Source organism: Amblyomma americanum, chromosome 11, assembly GCF_052857255.1.
Source record: "Amblyomma americanum isolate KBUSLIRL-KWMA chromosome 11, ASM5285725v1, whole genome shotgun sequence".
NCBI classification, from domain to species: domain Eukaryota; kingdom Metazoa; phylum Arthropoda; class Arachnida; order Ixodida; family Ixodidae; genus Amblyomma; species Amblyomma americanum.
In genome coordinates, this window is record NC_135507.1 from 20,752,721 (window position 1) to 20,773,851 (window position 21,131).

The 21,131-nt window shown below is 51.8% G+C and overlaps 1 protein-coding gene across 1 annotated transcript in view; it reads left to right on the forward strand.

Moving 5' to 3' along the window:
* Positions 1-19,435, forward strand: part of LOC144110963 (uncharacterized) — a 38,541-nt gene extending 19,106 nt beyond the window's left edge. The window contains exons 7-12 of the mRNA XM_077644036.1: positions 1,739-1,906; positions 3,700-4,001; positions 4,700-4,865; positions 5,642-6,918; positions 9,454-9,659; positions 19,206-19,435. Coding sequence (XP_077500162.1) covers positions 1,739-1,906; positions 3,700-4,001; positions 4,700-4,865; positions 5,642-6,918; positions 9,454-9,659; positions 19,206-19,435 — 2,349 coding nt within the window. The remainder of the gene's footprint in view (positions 1-1,738; positions 1,907-3,699; positions 4,002-4,699; positions 4,866-5,641; positions 6,919-9,453; positions 9,660-19,205) is intronic.
* The last annotated feature ends 1,696 nt before the right edge of the window (positions 19,436-21,131 follow it).

Sequence of the window (21,131 nt, forward strand, 5' to 3'; positions counted from 1 at the left end):
TGAAGGTAGTGGTCCAGTCTTCTGTTGTGTAGCAGTCTTACTTATAAAGTTTGTTCATCGCTCGCATCGAGGAGTTAACACTGCCATAGAAGACCAATGGGAAGCTCTCCTGACCGTTTCAAGAAAATTAACAGCAAAAAAAAGATGAAAGGCTGCCGACAGAAGATCTACGGATATGGTGATTGTTATAGTGAAATCTTACGACATGTGAAAAAAATTTCGCTCAGAAACTCTTTGCTGTTCAAAAATACTTTCGCCCAGAGTTGTTGGGCATGACACAATCCGAAAAATGTATTGTCTACTCTCCTTTAATTAGACTGTTGTTGAATGGAGTGAACTTTAAACGGACACATCAGCTTCGGTGCTCGTAAATATTCCATATTGTAGAAAAGCGCACAAAAGACAGAAGACCAGAAGAGAGAAGGACACAGGACGAGCGCTGACTCGCAACTAAGGCTCCATTCATAAAACCTGGGGTATATAAAGGACGAAGAAGAGGCATGACGCGTGAAATAAAGGCAAAACGTGAAAACCAACTTGCCCAACTGAGTGTTCTACGTAAATAATCCCATGAGTCGTGAGCTCCATTTCAATGTGCACCTCCGCCTGCTGAGATACGGTTCACTCTGTTCTGCCTGTAAGTGAAGTTTCGTTGCTTGTAAACAGGTGGCACAGAGAACTGGGCACGTGGATCTTACTGTTCATATCACTATGAATATCCACTAGGTATATGAGAGCAGCTAGACCCACGTGATTATGCTCAGCTTTTTTTTTTCACTCGACCGCTCTGCGCATGCGAGCCTTCTGTCCTCCGGCACGTTAGACCACCATAAACCAAACTTCTGATCGCGACAGCTCATGTAGCACTGTGTGGTACCTGGAGTTTTATGCCTCAAAGCTTAGCATGAGCTATGAGGGGACGCCTTTGTCAGGAAGGCTCTGGATCAACTTGACCACCTGAGGCTCTTCAACGTGCACTAGCAAGAATATGAATAGACAAAAAGAAATATCTGTAGGAAAGCAATAAAGTCTATATGAAATCCAAATGGACTGCCTGTAGACCATTTTGTAAGGGAAGTCTTCGTATGTTAAATCAATGCAGTTCTCAACGGTATGTACATCGAGATGCTGTTCAGTGTCGCTACTGATGCGTTCACAATGAAACAAATATACCCAGAAATTCTGGACGAGAGCATTTTTTAGACGGGGAATAGTCTATAAACGCGCTTTTTTTTTTCATTAATGCTTGTGCTGGTTGGTTGCAGCCGACTAATAGGCACCTTTAGCATACCATGTACCGTGTTACCTCTACCGCAGTACCTGGAGCCCACGCAGCGTCAGTGCGCATGCGCAAATCGCCCCGAGAGCGCCAGATGGCGCCAGGTACCCGGCTGCTGCGCGCGCCTGCCACACCGGGACCAATCAGCGCAAGCGCACGGACGCGGGGAGGGGGGAAGGGGGTATTCCGGTAACGGTAACAATACAACGTTTTAGCCATAACGTAAGATAAGCACGGTAATCACAGCAACTGCTATCGTACGGCAAATGTGGGGTTCGTCAAAAGTTTTAGGTGGTAGGCAAGCCTTGCAATAGTAGCACGGTAACGCATTAGCGTATTTGTCTTACGGCTGTCCAGCTAAGCTAAAACTGTCTAAAACTGAAACACGGTACACGGTATGCGAATGGTGTCCAATGCTTTACTCTCATCCGCGTGCACGGTGGCTGCTATGCCATGCAGGTCCTGGATGAGCTGAACGTTTGGGTCAACGGCGGCGTGTCCGTGGTGTGGGAGGCCATGCTGGTTGCCGCCAGCAGGAAGGCCATGACTGACGTGGATCGCGAGTGGGCGAGCCGCACCGTGGCGCTGCAGTCGCGTCTCGCGCACCTCTTTCAAGCGCTGCGACAGGTAGTATTTCTTAATTAGTGAAAAAACATCGTTCTATAGCCTTTTCTGCTATGCAATCTGGCAATCCTGTGTCCTACGTGCAGGCTAGAGAACGAGCAGCCCTACTGCAGTAAACGCCAGTCGCTGTGTTACAGGAAGTGAACGTAGTTCGTCAGTATTACCTATAGGAAAAAATGGCACCACCGTCTAAGCGATTTTAAGAGCACTTCATCCATCGCGGGTGTGCCGTGAAGACGAGATTTCTTGTTTGGCTTGGCTAGTGTAGGGCTTAAAATGTAGCTCATATTTCTGAATCAGCAGCTGCTCCGTGATGCCCTCGATGTTGTGAAATTCCTGTATTAGCCTGCAATTAATGAACCGGTTAGAATCCGGTGATCTGGGAAGATTGTTTCCTGTTTAGTGCACCCTTCATTTTGTCTGCATAGTTGCGGCTGAATATCAAGAGGTGCTACCAAAATGGCTGTCAACATTTTGGGCGTGAATGAGGATTTTTTTACTCTGCAGTAGGATACAAGTTTAAAAAAAACGTGGTTGGTAATTCAAAACGCTACGGTCCGCGGCGTCCTGTTTTACTGCGCTGACCAATGCAAAAGCTTTAGCAACGCACTACTTTTCGTGGCGGAGTAATTCTGTATGGTGCTTACTTCAAAGCACGGAGATCATCAGAGTTACGTTGTGTATCTAAGTATAAAGTCAATATATTCATGTGATAGCGTTGAGCGAACGGTCGCCGAAGACCCCGGGGTCGCAATAAAATTCCTCATTGGTTCACGACGATGAGACATCACAACCACATGACCTTTAAAACACCCACAACGATTACAAAGTGCAACTCTGATGATGTCACTGCACAATTCCTCGTTTGTTTACACGTTCGTGATACGTCATTCAACCGCCATTGCGTTGTGCCTCTGAAGAAAGGGACGCAGTTGCGCCAAAAAGGAAAATGGTCGAACCTGGACTCAAACCCCTTTGGAGCATGAATCGGGCTACCCCTCGGCCACTGAGGAACTTTTTGTTCTTCATTGCACGGAAATAAGTCCCGCTGAGCTACCAAATGCTTTACGTACACGCATGCTATTCCGCATTGCAGAGACACACACTCTAATGTCTTCTTACACTGCACTCCACCTACACATCAAAATTGCGGGAGACATGCACATGCATCAAGAACCGGCAACCGTTCAGGCGGCCAGTCCTGCGCAGCATATACCGCCCACACCGAGACACACAGAAGTCGAGGGTTGGACGGAAACCCGTCTAGTCGGGGGTGTACATGACGAAGAAGGCAGAACACGGACCAAATAAAATGAACACTTAAATGACGTTTCGGCTCCCAAACGGGAGCCTTGTTCACAAACCACGCTTGTGAACAAGGCTCCAGTGTGGGAGCCGAAGCGCCATTTAAGTGTTCATTTTATTTGGTCGGTGTTCTGCCTTCTTCTTCACGAAGACACACTGTTCACTGAACAGAGACTTCGGCGAACAAGGTGGTTCTACGTGTCCATCCATCATGCGGCTCTTCTGCAGTGCGATAGTTGAGTCCTTGTGCGACCACCTCATACGGCAGAGTTAGCAACGCACTATACGTCGGCATTATACCCCTGAGGCTACTTAGCCGGCCCCAGAATTTTTCAACTCTGAACAGAGTAATTCAGAACAACGGTTTTCGTCATTCTGTGCTGCGTCTCCTCAAGTTTACGCAGCGAGAGGCCTCAAATTTTTCAACGACCAGCCGTCCCGGTTACCCGTTCTCCGCATGCATGGCGTGTCCGCGTCTTTTTGGGGCTCAGGCGCCCGGAAGGAGCAGCGGCAGCAGGCCCGGGCCCAAGGTGATCCCTCTGATCGAGATGGCCACCGTCAAGGGCTCGCTTTCTCCCGGCGTGTGGACGTCGGCGTTGCAGGCGGCGCTGCGCGTCAACCCGGCAGTGAGCGTGCACGAGGACGTACTTCGCGTCGTCGACACCCGCGTCCTGGAGACCATCGAGATGCTCTTCGCCGAGAACGACGAGCTGCTGGTGCTGGCCACCTTCGAGTTTTCCATCGCGCTCTACTTCGGCACTATGATCCTCTCCGACGCGGCTGCGTACCTCAGGTCAGCCGCCCATTACTGCGGGACACCGCAGTTATCGCTCGGCACTTGGCTGGTTTAACGCGACAGCGTTAAGACTACCATTCTGCAGAAAGTCCGGCGTCGGCGTCGTCGGCGTTGTGAGCGAAAAATTCCCGTAGAAGCAGCCTATAGGTGGGCCACCTAGGTTGTCTGACCTTGTGGCGACACCACTACCAGCCCCAGTGGATTGTGAGCAAACTGACCGCCCTGGCAGGTGGCAGTTAAATTAATGATTGGTTGCGAAAGGTTACTCGGACAGGGCAACGTGGATCGCACAAGCCACACCGTTGGCAGCTCCTGCCATCGCAGGGTAGTGGCGCATCGCTTAACCGCTGCTCTAGTGAGCCAGGAGTGCATAGTACGAGGACTCCCAGGAGTTTGTATGAACGTATAACGTATGAGAATGAGCAATTCCGCACATATTGGCATTAATTCATTAACGCTATTGCGTCTTAAGTGGCCTCTTCAGTTTCTGCGCTGTGAAACCTGCAAGGCATATGACTCCACCCTCGCTGTTGCTCTTGCTCTATGCGCGTACCGAAACCACGTTTGGCGACATAACGACTACGCTTCCTACCAGCCAGCTGATCACGCTTCGTTGCGGCAGTCTTTTACATTCCACAGCGATGACTTATGCGCCGCACAAAGTGTGTCTCTCTTCTGCACCGCAACAACGACAGGACAGACCGGTACCGCGGCCAAGTGTTGGAGCACATATGCAGCCAGCAAGTGCAGTCTGTGTTCGCGTTTCCCCTGGTGCAATACGACAAGACGACGCGCAGTCCCGAGGAGTTGTACCGGCTGCACGAGCTGCTCGACGCCGTCAAGAACGTCGTCCTGCAGAAGGTGAGGGAATGAGTTTACTGATAGCGCGTATAGTACACTTCGTGGGACATCTCTATGCTCGAGAGAGAGAAAATGAGGTTTCGTATAAGGATTACCTATAGTTCTGGACCGAGAACGTGAATTATGTCGCGAACTCGTCGTCGCCCTTTCGTGCACAGGTAATTTTCTCTTAATAGTGCACCTTTCGGTTCTTCAATCAATTTAACTAAAAAGAGGCATTCGTGTTTACGACTTCATCCACGTTTTGTGCCCAACAACAGTCATGCCGAACACAAAGCCTCCACTTCCCGACGTTCCAGCACCACACCACTGTGTATGAACCACTGCAGCGCCACTTTTCCCTCTGCGGTGATATTGAGAAACTCTATAGGTCCGAGCGCAGCGCGATCATAGCGGCTCCTCCATGAAGCTCACAGAAGCAGGCAGAGCTCATGAAGCAGGCAGAGTCGAACGCGATGCCTCAGTGTCGTACCAACGGCTATCGCCGCACAATTCACACGGGTACCTAATTCCACTATATGTTATGTCAATGCGATAGCATTAGCATCTATCGATGCCTTTACCGGAAATGGCGTCACTTTCCTCCACCCAATGGAAATGCTCCCTTCCGGTGACTCTTCATCCCTCCAGCCAATAGGAATGCTCCGGTCTGGTGACGTCACTCCCCTCCAGCCAGTCAGTGAATATATGTTCCCACGACACATTTTGTTCCCGATGAGGCTTCTAACGATTTCGCATTAATGTACGACATTCTCGTTAATCGTTTGGGGGGTAAGGTGGAAGGCGCCGACTGGCCTCCGGAGCTGCGGGCAGCCATCGCGAGGCACGTGAACGCCACGACGACCGTGCTGTGGGGAGAAAAAGGCGACGACGACCGCGACGACCAGTTGCTGCACCTCTACTCCCTGTACTACAACGTCCCGATGGAGGGCCACTTCTATTTCCAGCGCTGGTCCTCGGCCATCCAGTACGTGGACGATTGGCTGAGCCAGCGCAGAAACGTGCGGCTTCTCAGGATACGCCGCTCGTTGCAAGAGGAGCTGGTGGACTACGATCCTGTCGAAAACACCGTCACGCTGAGCCCCGTGGCCGTGGGGCCGCCATTCTTCTACGGCCGGGCTCCCAACGCTGTTCTCTACGGGGGCGTCGGGTACCTGTACGCGCGAGAGCTGACCAGGGCCGTGGATTACGCCGAGTCGCTACTCGGGCCTACCTTTGGGACAGTGCGACCTGGCGCGGCCGTCGGGAGACTTAGGAGGAACGCTGCTCTTCCTTCGGACCCGCTGGTACCAGCGCAGACGACACGCAGACAGCCGTGGAGCACCGGTAGGGGTCGTCAGGGAGAAGCGTCGTCCATGGCAGAGATCACGTCTTTGACAACAGAACCGTCACGTCTGCTGAACTCAACGCTGGCCAATGTCTCCAACGAGGCTGCGGCGCAGTGGGTTCAAGTGTCGGAGACGGCTTTTCCATCCGAGAACGCCAGAGAAGAAGCCGAACCGACACTATCCTCGAAGTCCAGTAATATTTCTCAGCTGGCCTTCTGGAAGTCTGAGACGTCATCTTCGACCTCGCCGCTTCGGAGAATCAGGAGAAGATCCGGGTCTCCAGCTGAGAACACGACGTCGGCGAACTGGACGCAGCTAAGGCGACCCTCCGGCTTCTGGAAAAGCTCATCCCCGGGAGCATCGGAGACCCCGCAGTACGCGTCATCCACGTCCTCTTCGAAGCCGACGTCGGGGCCCGCATTGCAGTTGCAGCAGCCGTCGTGCAGCTGGAAAGGAAAGCTGCAAAGTGCGTTTCTCGACGTGGCTGCTTTGAAGGTGACGTACACGGCGTTCAAGAAGCTGCTGCGCCTCGGCGAGAACGTCCGCCTCATGGAGCTGCGACAGTTCTCGACTGAACAGCTCTTCTTCCTAAGCGTCTGCTACACGGGCTGCCGTCGAAATCTGCGCCCTCAGGCCACGGGCTGCAACGAGGCGCTCATCAACGAGGAGGCGTTCGCCAAGGCGTTCGCTTGCCGCCCGGGGACGTTCATGAACCCCGTCGAGCGGTGCCCGTTGCCCTGGCCGCGTATTTCTGGCCACTGATCATCGTGCCCACTCTATATATCTTTTCGCATACCACGTTTCACGCTGTATGAAAAAAAAACCTTACCATCCTACTTTTCTTATGCCTAAGATTTGTGGTTTTTGTCACTCGGCGCCCAAAATTCGTTTTTGTTTATCAAGGTTTATAGTTTTCCCTAAAACTCGGTGGTTCACCTATATTGAAGTGCTTTGTGTGGTAGTTTCTTGTTGCTTTGTACCCTCATGTGACTATGTTGACATTTTATTGTAGAAACATCAGCTAAATAGTACTGTTTGACGTTTCACACCCGCGCTGTTTGAAACCGCGCGGTTAATAAAATCGCTGCCTGTTGAGACCCATTGCGATGAGGTGCGAGCCATTGTTTTGCAGAACCAAACCGCGTCCTGTGACGGCGGGCACCTCCAGTGACTTGATAAATTACTGGTGTGACTTAACAATCGTGTGACTTAACAAATGTGACCGAACAATCCACATTATTAATCGTGAGACTTTTCCGTGCTGACCAGTGACATTGCAGTGGAAATTGGAGAGTATATCTTCGAGTAATTGCTGCATTGATGCAACAGTGTCATTGTGATTTTCAGCATCGTGACACTCTGAGAACGGGAATACCTAGAGCCCGCAACCGACTAGAAACATCGCTCGTTGTCGTTGTCCTGGAGGCGCGTTTCCGTTTAGTGTGATCCGTTCAGCGCTGAGTAGACACACATTCGGTGCTTTCTACCTGTGTGTTTGTCTTTTCTTCATTGCATTTGTGGCACCTTGGTTGTTTTTGTGAACCGTCTTTATTTATGCCCCCTCCTCCCCCTCCCCCCCAAAATGAAAAAGGTGGCTGTTTGCTTGTAGCTGCGTGACGGGTTCTATACCTAGGTGTTTCGGAAAGACGTTTACTAATTTTTAAAAATAGGATTTTTGAGGTACAGATCAGCTTTTTTCGGCATAGTAATACCAGTTTTGGCGGACGTCAAAAAGCATGTGAATCACATCAACTATTTAAGTGATGAACTAAATTCTAATAGTTAACTTTTTAACTATTACCGACAGACGCCTGATTGAAATTAGTTTTTCAGCCGGCCGTTAATGAAATTGAATTTTTTTTTTGGGGGGGGGGGCGGGGGGCGGGGAGGACATGGCGCAGTATATGTCACATATCGACGGACACCTGAACCGCGCCGTAAGAAAAGGGATAAAGGAGGGAGTGAAAGAAGAAAGGAAGAAAGAGGTGCCATAGTGGAGGGCTCCGGAATAATCTCGACCACCTGGGGATTTTTAACGTGCACTGACATCGCACAGCACACGGGCGCCTTAGCGTTTCGCCTCCATCGAGACTCGGCAGCCGTGGTCGGGTTCGAACCCGGGAACTCGGGATCAGTAGCCGAGCGCCATAACCACTGAGCCACCGTTGCGGTAGTACTCTCGCGTCCACGCTGCAGTGCTCACGAAAAGCGGCGAGAGTCTAGACACACTCGCCGACACCGAGTGGGTCACACTGGCACCCTGTAAAATTTCAGCACCGCCGCCGCGACGGCACCGGATGACGTCGTACCAGATGCGGAGAGAGCCATAGCGGCTCAGTATGTTCGCGAACAGTAAAGCCAAACCAAGGCTAGACGTGATCTTCAGCAAGAGTAGTTGTCGGGCTAGTTGGCTTGATACTTGAAATGCCATCACAGGTTGATTATCGTGCCCACTCACTGCAACGAACATCGTCATCTCGTTGGCCAGCGTTCCTGCACCTGTATCACGCTGATATTCATCATCACCATCCTGACTGCGCCCAGTGAAGGCCAACAGCCTCTCCCCCTCTCTCCAGTTAACCCTGTCCTGTGCCAGCTACGGACACCTTATTCCCGCTGAATAGTCGGGAGCTATCCGCAAAGAGTTCACGATCAGTGATCATTATCATGTTGCAAAGCCATGAAGCCTACAAAGTGCTCCTCGTTCACCTGCAGCCCTAAAAGACCTACTTCCAGCGCAGCTATCCCATAAGACACGTCACCTACCTAACGCGGCTAGAAAGCGTTACTGGGACGACACTCTACCTGCCATTATGTGAAAGGACGTCCGTTCACACGAGGCCATAAAGTATCCTCATAACTGCGCAAACCAACCAGTGCAAGCCCGTTGCAGTTTATCGCTTGGCGACCTGGCCGTATAGTGCCGTTTGCCGTAAACTGCAAATCTTGGGCGTTTTCGTTTTCTTTTTTTAACGTATCGCGTGCCGATTTTTTTTTCTTGCCCAGGTCCATGCAGTCATGCTCGAGTTCTGAGGAACGGAAGGTGAAGGTAGGTATATTTCATAACATATAAAAAAAAGATAATTCAGTTCGATTACAGCCAGCCCGTCAGCCTTCGTGCGTCGCCATCACTCCGGTGTCTGTTGCCGCGAAGAGCCCTTCAGTAGTGTTAGACAGCAGAGGGACCGGACTCGGAGCAACGAAACCCCGTGGCGTTGTTGATGCCGATGCTGGCCACGGTACCAGGTGTCTCATTGCAGGATGCTGGAGTCCAAAGTCCAGCTGGAGGTCCAGCTGGAGCCCGAGCGTGGTGGTGGACCCGCGATAGCAGCGGCGGGGCAGGAGTGGCCTGGTTGCTCCAAGGGGGGCCATCATGGCGGCAGGAGGCGCCGGGCATGGACGGCGGCCCGGTGTGCCGGCTGCCTTCTTGCGGTTGGGGCGACCACGGTGCCCTGGCCCCTCGTTCGTGATGTAGTCTGCGCGCCGATCGGGCCGTAGATGGGCCCTTTACGGTGCGACGCAAGGAGCACCGGCACCACCGACTACACAAGAGGCTGCTGCTGCTTCTGTCGCGAGGCGCCCCCGCGCGCTGGGTCTCGCGTGCCGCAGGAATTCTTTTCTTTTTCTTTATCCAGAAATGCATTCTACGACTTCTGCGCCAGAGAAAGAGAATTTTAATGAAACAAAGGCAAAGAAGTCGGCCAGAAATATTGATATCTGGCGTGCTGCTCTGCACCGGGGAAGGGGAGGAGGAAAAGAAAGAGGGTCATGGTGGGTGACGATGTGCTGAGAAGAGAGATGAGAGTCTGTGCGCACACATTTGATGGCATCACAACCGCGAGTCGAGGCCCGTGTAACTCAAAAAACGTGGAAAACCCGCATTGCCGGGGCTGCTTGCCAATTCTGCGGCTAAACGCCTAGCAGTAAGTCCATCGAGAGTGGCCTGCTGTCCAAACGCTTGAAGAAAGCAGCCAACGTTAGTCTTTGGCGCGCATATACCGTACAAACCACTAGAACATGCTCTACAGTCTCGGCCATGCCAAAAGTGGAACAGTCCGGGGTATCGCTTGTCCAGTAAGTACTTTCGCGTGCAAGCGACGTCTAAACGGAGTCTACGCATCAAGCATGCATGAGGCCGCGGGATTCCACGCGGTACCCAGAATTTCATACGCGATTCTAGTCTTTTTCAGGCGGATGTGCCGAGTGTGTCGCTGGGCACACTATATTTCCGTCGCACTCTTCATAAAGTTGGAGAGAAGGTAAGTGATGTCCGGTCGTGTGATCCGGGTTTTAACCCACAGTCTGCACTTCGTGGAGCTTTGCGTCTCCACCGCTGCAGAGCTGGTCCGGATAACGGTACGTCCAAGCTCAGCTGGCAAACAACGAAGACATCGGTCTCGTTCATTCATCAATCTTTATTGACAATGATGGCCCAAGGCCTAATGAGGAAGTGGGAGGCAAGAGCGCACAGTATACATGGCACTTATACCCCTAGAGGTCGCTAGGTGACCTCCTATACGTCATGTCTCTATGGTAGCAGGCGGCGCCCTTTATAGGGAGTTTGCACGAAAGCCGGCGGCGCTATGCATTCTGGGTAGTCCGCCATTTTGTCGTCCTTGGTAGCAGCCGACGCAGGAAGCGCACGTTGGTTTTTACGCTCGCGTAGTACGTGCGTGCAACAGTGCTGGCGTTATGGTGTACTGTGCTGTTGTGGGCTGCACCAGCAGAACCCGAAGCAAAGCGCAGAAACTGAAGACAGGACAGGCCGACTGCCGGTTCTTCAAGACTCCAAAAATACGCCTGTGCGAGAAAGCAAAGCAGCTTTCATATCGACGCCGACGCGAGTGGCTGGCACGTATTACCAGGAGTGAGACTGACGCCAATCCAGACAAGTATAAAGTCTGTGCACTCCACTTCGTTTCAGGTGCGTACAACGATTTCTTGGCTTACTGCGCGTTTGTTTTTTACTTCTGCACCCGCGCTTTACGCTTTGCAAAACAGGCACCTCGCGACGCGCCTCTTCGTAGTTTTTCCTAAACATGCGTCTCGAATGTATTTGAAAGTTAGGAACTGCTGCCGAAAGTGATCACTCTTGGTTACACGCGTACATTTATTTTCTAGGTCGGCCGTCAACTTTTCGACGATTCCAGCCCCGACTGGACCCCATCGCTGCACCTGGGTTATGCCTTAAAGAAACCAGATCAGTCGCGCTATCATCGTCGCAAAGCACGATCCCATCGCCAGTTCAGTTCTGCTGGTAAGCCCGCTTGGTTTTCTACACTGAAAAATCGTGTTTGCCGTCAATCCGCATTCCGACTTTTCTTTTTAGGTGCAGTTGGTGGATCTGCACGCGATGAGTGGCTTATTCAAACTTTGCGATTGGTTCACCTGGGCTCAAATGACAACGGCGACGAAAGGAATTAGTACTTCACGAAAAAAAGGTTTTATGTCCTTACCTGTGTTTTGAGTATCACTGTGTCGGCTACGACCGTTTTCATGCATGGCTCGCGTACCCATCCACTTGTGAGGAAGTTGTGCCCCTCCAAAGCTTTTCTCGCCTTAAGCTGCTGCCAAGTAACAAAACTAGTTCTCAGAACTAGAAATTCGTGAATATCGGCGATGTCGACGGGCGGCCACAAGTTGAAATCGACAGTGCAGTCATCCGCGCGTAGCGTGAATGGGTCCACGCCGCACTGTTTTGTTTTCTCCTCGTAGCGCGCCCGGTCTTTCGGGCACAGAGTCGACACGTAGGTCTCTGACGAAACTGCCAACATCTTCAAAGCACGCCGGGGCGGCGAATATGCAACCCCTTGTTAGTTTTGATGACTGTAGAAGACGATACGGCACTCGCACAAAAACACTGCTGCCTGGCCTGGGTGCGTCGGCTGCTAACAAGGACGACAAAATGGCGGACTACCCAGAATGCATAGCGCCGCCGGCTTTCGTGCAAACTCCCTATATTCATCCTGTATACTATTCTTCCTCATTGTACAATGAAGTCACCGGCCTGTCGCCCTTGGGGGTGAGTCATCTGCTGCTCTGCGCAATCCGGAAACACAATTGAGTTTTTATTCATTAACTGATTCATTCATCGATTGCACTGAGAGCGTACTGGGCCTATCGATAGGCCTCTGCGCCGTACGCTTCATACTTCGCTGCGTAAGCAAGAGTAATCTACGTTGGCAAGAGAAGAGGCTGTCCACGTTTGCACATCATCCTGGAAGGAAAGGACGAAGTAAAAGACGGAGAGAAAGATTTTCCTCTGTAGAATACAGGGGCTTGCGTGGACAACTGGATGGGAAATGCATTTCTGCAGCCGTTCCACAGAGCGCTCACCTTTGTATGCCTGAAATTATCGTTTTTAATGTTTTTATGCCGCGAAGTATAACGAAACAGTTTAATGTATAGATCTGGATAGTTTGCGGTTTTCCCGCAGACTAGTACGCGTAGTGTCGCAATAAAGTATTTTCAACTACGTACTTGCAAATTAGCTAATAACAATGTTACTGTTATTGAGATGTGTAGCTAGAATACAGTGAGTGAACTAGGATCGCCGCTCGGTAATCAGCTGACTTGTTTCAGTCCCTCCCTCCTACCGACTCGCCACTCACATGGCCGACAGTCATTCTCGTCGGTAGTGTGAACAGGGCGCGAATACATGCAGCTCAGGTATCGCTGCAGCAATTGAAATGGTATGACCACGCTTTCGCGGGCACGCCTGGATGGCTTAAGGCGTTCGGCTGCGGAGCTCGAGGTGACAGCGTACCAGAGTATGTGAAACCAAATTGCCCAGCCAGGAATACACCCTGCTTAAGTAGGAATATTACTAAATCTGTGGGTTTTAATGTCCCAAATTGAAACATCGTCTATGGGGGAAGCCATAGTGGAGGGCTACGGATTAACAGAAACGACCTCGTATTCTGGCATCGCTCAGCTCACGGGCGTTTTTGCATTTCTCCCGCATCGAAATGCAGCCGCCACGGCCAGGATTCGATCCCGGGACCTTGAGATCGGCTGCCAAACTCCAAACCCACAGAGCTACCTGGCGGGCCGCAGCAGAAATACAGCGCCAAAGACTGGACGGAGAAAGTAGATGCGACGCATACAGCTCCTGTGCGCAGGCAGTAAGATTGCTTTTTGGCGTGCAATATTAGCAGCGCCAAGCTTCCCGTGCACGCTGCAAACGTTGAGGGTGCCTGTCGACCTTTATTCGAAGCAAGTGAGGATGTTTACGCCTTGTGTTTCCCATTTCGCCTTCTTCGGAAATTCCGAATTCTAGCTCGATGATCAAGTGCGCTGCCTCTGGTCACAAGTTTCGTACAGAATGCCGCAGCTCCGATATACGAGTAACTAACTGCACTATGGTCGCCTTAGTCCAATGTTGTCGGTAGGAGCCTTCCCTGGTCATTCTGTGCGACATTCCTTTCTTTTTTTCTTTTAACGGTACGAGTTGCTGGGGAGGGGGGGGGGGGGGGCGTGGAGGCGTCTACCTATACGACTTATCGACCAGTATGCGAGTGAATACGGTATTGAAACGGCAGGTCCGGCTTCCGACGGAATTCCGGTAAGTTTCTCCGCGTACCAAGCCGCGGTAACCGCCTGTCATCTCCACCCATTCACAAAACTTGGGGGCAAAAATCATGCCTCGCACTCGCCGACGTCGCTACACATGTGCTCCCATTCTAAACGAACCTGTTCGCCCAAACACACGATCGCATTCCGGACTTGGTCGCCACACACACACACAAAACAGTGCTCGCTTTCCGGTCTGCCAAGCACGGGGCGGCATGGAGTAGTGGCACGCGGCGTCACGTATGACGTCACACGACGGCGGGGCGCCCGTGACCCCGATGTATCGCGAAGTTATGCGCCAACCTGGAATGACTGCCGCAGAGCAACGCGCTTTCGCGGGCCCGCCGCTTTCTTGCCATGGCGGAGCTGGTATGCGCCGCGGGACCCCTCCGAAACGGGGCGTCCTCATCGCCTGGAGGCGGCAGCAGGTACCAGCCCGTATCATCTTGAGCCGAAATGTTTTGCCTGGCTGCCTTTGACGCGTTTTGGATGTACGCCTCCCTTCAGGCGGGGTTCCGGATGCGTAAGTGCATCGTCTGTGCACAAGTCGTCGTCTGCTGCGCTGCTTGCAACGCCGCGGTCGCGGATACGGAGATCGTCTGCTTTCATAGCACACACGGTGACTTGCGTCGTCTGCTGCTAGCGTTACTTCAAAAATACACTCGCGGATGCTGTAGCTTTTATCGTCCGGACTAAGCGTTTGAGAAACGCACGCGTTTTGGGCACCAGAGTCATACGTGATGCGGTGGAATGGCGGATGTCGTGTGCGTTGTGCTATATAGGTCCCAGTGCGGCTGTGCGTCGTCTGCATTAGCGGACGCGCTGGCGCGTTGCAGAATACGCTGCGTCAACGGTGGCAGTAGCGGCGAAATGGACAACGCGGGCTGAATTTTCAGACGAGCGGTGAATCCTAGGCAGGAGAAACAATGTTTTCAAGAGAAAAAAAAACTGAAAAGTGCCAGCACGTTCAGGAAAAAAAGAGAAAATCCTAAGTAAAAGAAAACTGGGTCGTAGATTTTTTTCACGTGCATAAGAAACGCAAACACTTAGAGCCACGGACGAAAACTTGCAATGCAGACGGGTATTCGCGATGAAGGCACTGCAAAGCGATCCCAGCGGCATTGGCATTTACGGGGTATCTGAGAAATGCAGCGTCCTGAAGAAAAACAGATAGCGTGTGACGCTGTGTCACGTTAAGGTGCAACGTTCATGCAATGGCAGTGCGGTCTAGTATAAAGGCAGCCACTGAAGAATGTACCTGAATACTATCCTTCCTATACACTTGCTTCATGCATGCAGCTCTCCTTTATACCGAACGGGAGACCCCTCGAGGGTTCTCTTGAGATTCTAAACATGCCCTGAACAACTGAAGATTTTCCGGTGGCTATACCGAAATATCTCAGCAGTTTGCAGCATATGTGCACACAATCTCCAGATTGTTCTCCACGCAAGCTCAAGGCAGGCAGTATTACTCCAGGTTTATTTCACTTCCTGTGTAAGGCACGGGGGGCCGATTGCCGTTTAGATATTTATCAACCAGAAATGTGCGGTAAAGAGCGAAGTGGTGTCGCACCAACGCTGAACACACGCACAGACGAATTAAGACGTCATAAGGCACAACGGGGCCAAGACCAAGCCTTTTCACATGTATGTTTATCTCAATGTTTTTTTTTGTTTTCATCACCTCAACCACGCATCAACCAATGCCTCCTTCTACAACTCACGCACGAGCCGTAAAGAACTGAGTGTTCCATGGCAAGACAGTACAGACTGACTCAAAAGTGACTGGCCAATTATGCACACCTCAGATATAACTGTAGCGCAGAAACCACGTTCACATTAGCAAGACGCAACACACGTGCAAGCGGACATGGCTCAAAGCAACTCGTCCAAAAGCTGGAAATGCTTTCGCGCCTAAATAGTGGCTCGCAAGCAGAAAATGACCTGGCGAGGGTTGCCCAGCAAACGAGCGCAAGGCAAAAAAAAAAAGAAAGAGGAAGATTCCCCGGGGTCAAGGTCAAAGTGCCTAACGGCGAACAAAGATCTCCCCCTCAGCGGCGGACGGCCGCAAATCGACCGCTGGGTTTCCCGTGCCGCGCCGAAATAAAATGCGGCACGGCAGAGCAACATAATAAACGTCACAAAGCGGAGAAGACGGCAGAAAAAAAATGTAATAAAACAGGTTCCACGCGGCCGCGTGTTTCGGGGCGAGTTTTGGAAAGTAGGCTTAGCTCTGGCGGTTCACGTGCTGCTGCACCGTTTTCCGCCGTCGTCATCTTCGCCAGCCTGATGTCTGCCTAATACATTGCCCTGAGGAACACTGAGGGGATGCACAAAGGCTGCAAAAAGACAGCACGAATCAAAATCGGCGACGAATGTGAGGGAAATGGAAAACGAGCTGTCCTTTCGCGCGACTGGACGCGGCAGCGTCGAAAAGTGGGAGAAGGAACGGTCAATTTCGAGTCCTTTCTATAGTAACGGAAAAACAGGAAAAGAAGAAGCACAAAAGGGAAAAGATAGCAGCGCTCCCGCCATGTTTGCCTGCGTGCAGCTTAGCAAGCCGTTTTCGAGTGCAGAGCAAGTGCCTTGCCTGCGAAGTAGGTCGTCGTCTGCTGCAACCCATGGGCCACGTTGTTCAATAAGCTCTATCGGCTGCACGAATTTCGTTCCGTCTGCCTCGGGTTTTCGGGCTGTTTTGACACACAGTATACCACGATGGCACCGAACATAAGAATGTTATAAAACTGTTATGTAAGTTTCCGTAAGGTTACCCGTTGCATTGGACCCGAGCACCAGATTAGGCTCACACCCATGAGAGCCAGAACCTGGCACAGCACCACACCAGTGGACCTTCAGCAGGTGGCCACAATCCTGGAGGAGGGCTGCCCTACCAGGTCTACGCCTTCACGGATTGCTCGGTCCTTTCCGGGAACAGCCTATCTCCCGCAGCCGCCTGCACTACACGTTGGTTACGACCAGCAAGTAAGCTCCCTTCATGTCCTCTTCTACCACGGCCGAGTTGGCTGCCATTCATCTGGCAGCCGATATCCTCCTGGAATGGCTGGACGTACAGTGCGCAGTCATGTGCACAGACTACCATCTGTATGGCACTCCAGGGCCTCGGAGCACTTCCCTTCTCATCCTGCATCATCTGCTGTCGACTCCGTTCCCGGAGCACCGGCTCCACAGGACTGAACTCCCGCAACGTCACAGCCGATGGACCTCTTTTCCGCAACACCACCTCCGTCCGTTCACTCCCACGCAACATCTGCACCAGAACTGAGTACCTCCTAAGCACCCCCCCCCCCCCAGTCGGTGCCGCCACGCCGCTTCGAAAAAAGACTTTCTCTGCAGCCCCTAGTGTGTGTCACGCCATCCGCGCCTCCCCCGGAAGGCTTCTGCTTCTCGGTCCTTCCATCAGAGGGCCCCACTTTGAACGCCTATCCACTGGACCTCCCTCCTCAGGCAACGGCTGAAGACTCCCACACAGCAGGCAGACCAGTACCCGGACACCTCAGCAGAGTTCTGGCGGATCGCGCGAGCACGCAGCCGCACTCTCAAAGCAACAAGGGCTTTGCTGCGACAGTACTCATCAGGTTTAGAAGAACTTTTTGTTGGGCTAGATGGTGCATACTGTAACAAAAGAACTGTAGCGCGACCAAGACGAACACAAGACAGAGGCACACAGCGCTAGTCCTGTGTGCCTCTGTTTTGTGTTCGTCTTGGTCGCGCTACAGTTCTTTTGTTACAGTACTCATCAGACCAAAGAGCTCCTAGGTATCCCTTAACGACGTTCGGCAATTCACCATCGCAGACGAGCTCTCCTTACGTTCTGGCGCGGTGGTTCTTGTGAGCGGGTGCCGCATATCATCGCCCTCGATGTCACCATCCAGAAGGCCTTGGAGGACCTCCTACAGATCCGTTCCCGAGTAGCTTCAGGCAAAGCCTCTACTCGGCTTCGTCTACGGCATTCCCAGAGACATGATGGATAGTGACCTCTCCACGGCAGTCGAGGCCCTCACGTAGCAGTCCAAGCAGCGTCTACCAGTCAGGCTGGCCTTACTGGGCCCCTACAGTGTGTCCGCTTGTGTAAGACAGGCAGCCCGCCGCAAGTGCCCCTCGTGCCTAGTTGTATGTTTTAATGACGCAGCTTTAGAGTTGTCGCCGCACCAAAGTCCCGCCGACATACGAGGCGAAACTCGCCAGATGATTGAGAGAGGTCACGTGACCTTGTGACGTCATCACAACCTGCCCACCAGATTTCGAGCAACCTAGTCTCCAGAAAGCAACCTAAATAGAGAATTGAAATGAAAAATGAGCAAGAAATGTTATATATGCATATTTCTTCATCGTCACAGCGTAGAAGATACCTGCTACTGTCCAAATATGGCGCTTTAGGGACCGAAAATCGCAAAGTAACTGACACAAACACATACAGTAGCAGCAACAGAGCTGCGAAGTAGCTCTAGAATTTTGATGACTGGCTTACTTAATATAATCAGACATTAAGAAGCTGATTTTCCTTCTGTTATGAATGGCCAGGGGAGAAATACAGGACGCCGCTGACCGTGGCCCAGTGTTCCTACTACAACCCCGTCAATAAATTTGGCTAAAAGCATTGACATTTTTAACACCTCTCAATTTCAGCTGTCGTCACTGCGCATTTGAAGGATTGTTTGGCGAGCAGCGGCGGGACGCTGAGGTCATTTGGTGCTGCTTGACACGCCAATAGCTCGATGGAGCGCATCCCCCCCCCCCCACGGCCTCGCCTCGGCCCACGGCGGCACGTGACTCTCTGGTTAGTTATTTTAACTAACAAGGGTGAGCCCCACGGACGGCGTGATCACTGCGCGCGCGCTTGGGGGAACGCACCTTCTTAAATTGGGGAACGTCGTAGAGAGCGGACGTATCGCCCGTGTTGCTCCGCTCTCCGTCCGCGGGGTGAGGCCTCATGGTGAGGACCGTTCTCACGCATCTCGTCCTGTCCGGCCGCAGAGTATCACCTGCCCTAGCGTGGGCGAACATTTGCTCATAACCTTGCTGGTGAGTCGGACGACCTCGATTCCTCAGCCTATTTCGTTCCTAGCTGGCGTTATTGTTGTAGCAATAAATGCATGTTTGTGTCACCTAGAATGTCGTTCCTTTGTAGCGTACGCGATCAAGGGGCGGGGTCCGGGCGGTTTTGAACTGTGTCTGCCACGATTATGTGGGGAGAACGTATTTATTCCCCCATTAAAACCCCACAACTTCCACCTGCAGTGAAGGCCTGAGGCATACTCAGGAAGGAAGGCTCAGATGCATCGAAGAATTCGACTGAAAAACGCCGTTTACTTGCTGTGCGCAATGTCAACTTTCTATCTGTCATGAAAATGTATAGATCTTAAATATATTGCAGTTGAAGTTCTCTCTCATGGGCCCGACACATGGACCTTTTCGCCAGTCCGTCGTACTCGTTCAGCCATGTACAGCCGTAAGAAGTTGAGCCAGGACGTCTCCGCAAGGCCGCCCCAGCTACGCAACCGTCGTGGGAGCCAGAGTTTTGCACAGCGCTGCCACGCCCGTCTGCTGAAGTCCCAAGTCTCCCAGCCCTGCAACGGCCACATCCAGCAGCCAAGCGTAACGGAGGTGATCACCGGGACGCGCAAGAGGATTTCGCCACCACCACAGTGATCTGCGACTTGAGAGGCATCTGCACCGGAGCCGTGTCCTGATGGCCGAGCCGCACCAGTGTTGTGCAAGTGGACGATGTGCTGTGTGGCATCCCTGCTGCTGCGGCTCTGCCTCCTGTCCTTCCGCGACGAATGAGGCGCGTCGGGCTGCTCCGTGGCACGGCGGCGGAGAGAGGGCTCCTCCGTGATATGTCGTGTCTAGGGCAGAGCGAACACCATTCCTGGGCAAGAGGGGGTTTTCAGGAGCGACTGCTGAGGCACTAGCGACGACCACAGCGGCTTCTTCTGTCACGAGATGGCGCCAACATCACCTGCTCGCGTGCCAGGGAACTTCATTTCATTCTGGTCCTTTGCGCCCTGGGCGTTCCGCCGTGCTCTCAGATGGCTTTGGTATCCTATGTTATTGTATGGGAGAGAAAGAAAGGAATTTATAACGCTGCATTAGGTGTCGAGGATAAAGTATGTGTTGTGTCCGATATTAATGTGGACGTTATTATCAGCGTAGCGCGTAGAAAATGAGTGTTCGAGCTACGCGTTAAGCAGGTTAATTCAGCAGTAAACGCGAAGTGCATCACCAGTAACGTCTCGAAGATGTCTTCCCGCGACACTGAGTTAGCGCTATATGTAATGGCTTGGTACGGTACGTGGTGTTTAACATTCCCGAAGCTACACGTGGCCTACGAGGAACGCCGTGGTGGAAGGCTTCGGTTTAATTTCGACCGCCTGCGGTTAATATGTGGTCGTCTTCCATTTCGCCTCCATCCAAGGTTTTTCTCGAACTGAACGAGTACTAAGAAAATGGGCCTTACACGCATTCTATCCTTCTCTCTGTTCGCTTTCTTCCCTCCCCCAACGCTGTGAGGTGTCTGCCTTGCTGTACTGCACCGCTTCTGGTATCGGATTTTGTTTCATTATTTATTTATGAATGTATTTGTTTACAACGCCCCAAGGGCCGTATGGAATTATAGAGGGGAGTAGATATACAAAGTAGTACAACAAAACAAGAATATGGGCCTAATTTTACAGAAGGCTACTAGTTATGTAATGTTGGCTAATGCATTCTTGAAATGAACGGTGATCATTAATTAATGCCAGTGATGCGGAGAGGTGGTTCCTCTCGTCGGATGTCTGGAGTAAAAACGAATTACAGTAAGTTTTCAGTCTGCAGAATGGTACTCCAATCTTGTGCGCATGATTGATCCGCGGTGACACGTACTGTGGGAGTGAAAGTTCTAGCAGGTAAGAATCGCGAAAAAGTTAATGAAAAAGGCGAGGACGAAGTGTTTACAACGAGACGCAAGGGATGGCAAACCGAGACTATAGCTTTCACGCTGGTAATGCTTGCAGCTGTATTGTAGTTAAACAGGATGAACAATTTCAATTGAGTGCGCTAAGTTATGCTGATAAAGATCCCATATTGATGCATACTCGAGTTTACGTAAAATAAGTATTTTGTGCAGGAAAAGCTTCTAAGATGTTGCTGCATTACTAAAGCTACGGCGAGGAGGAGAAGGAAAAACTTTATTTATATTTGATATTAAGATTTGTTATTAGCGGTCGCGGGCTGTCTTCTTCATCGTCCGATGAGTTATTGCAGCCCGTCTTAACAGGGTTGGGGCCCCTGGTCCAGGGCTCCACTGAGGTATGCCGCCAGGTAGGCTCTCCGCACCAATCCGCGCTGGACGGCCGGGTCCTCG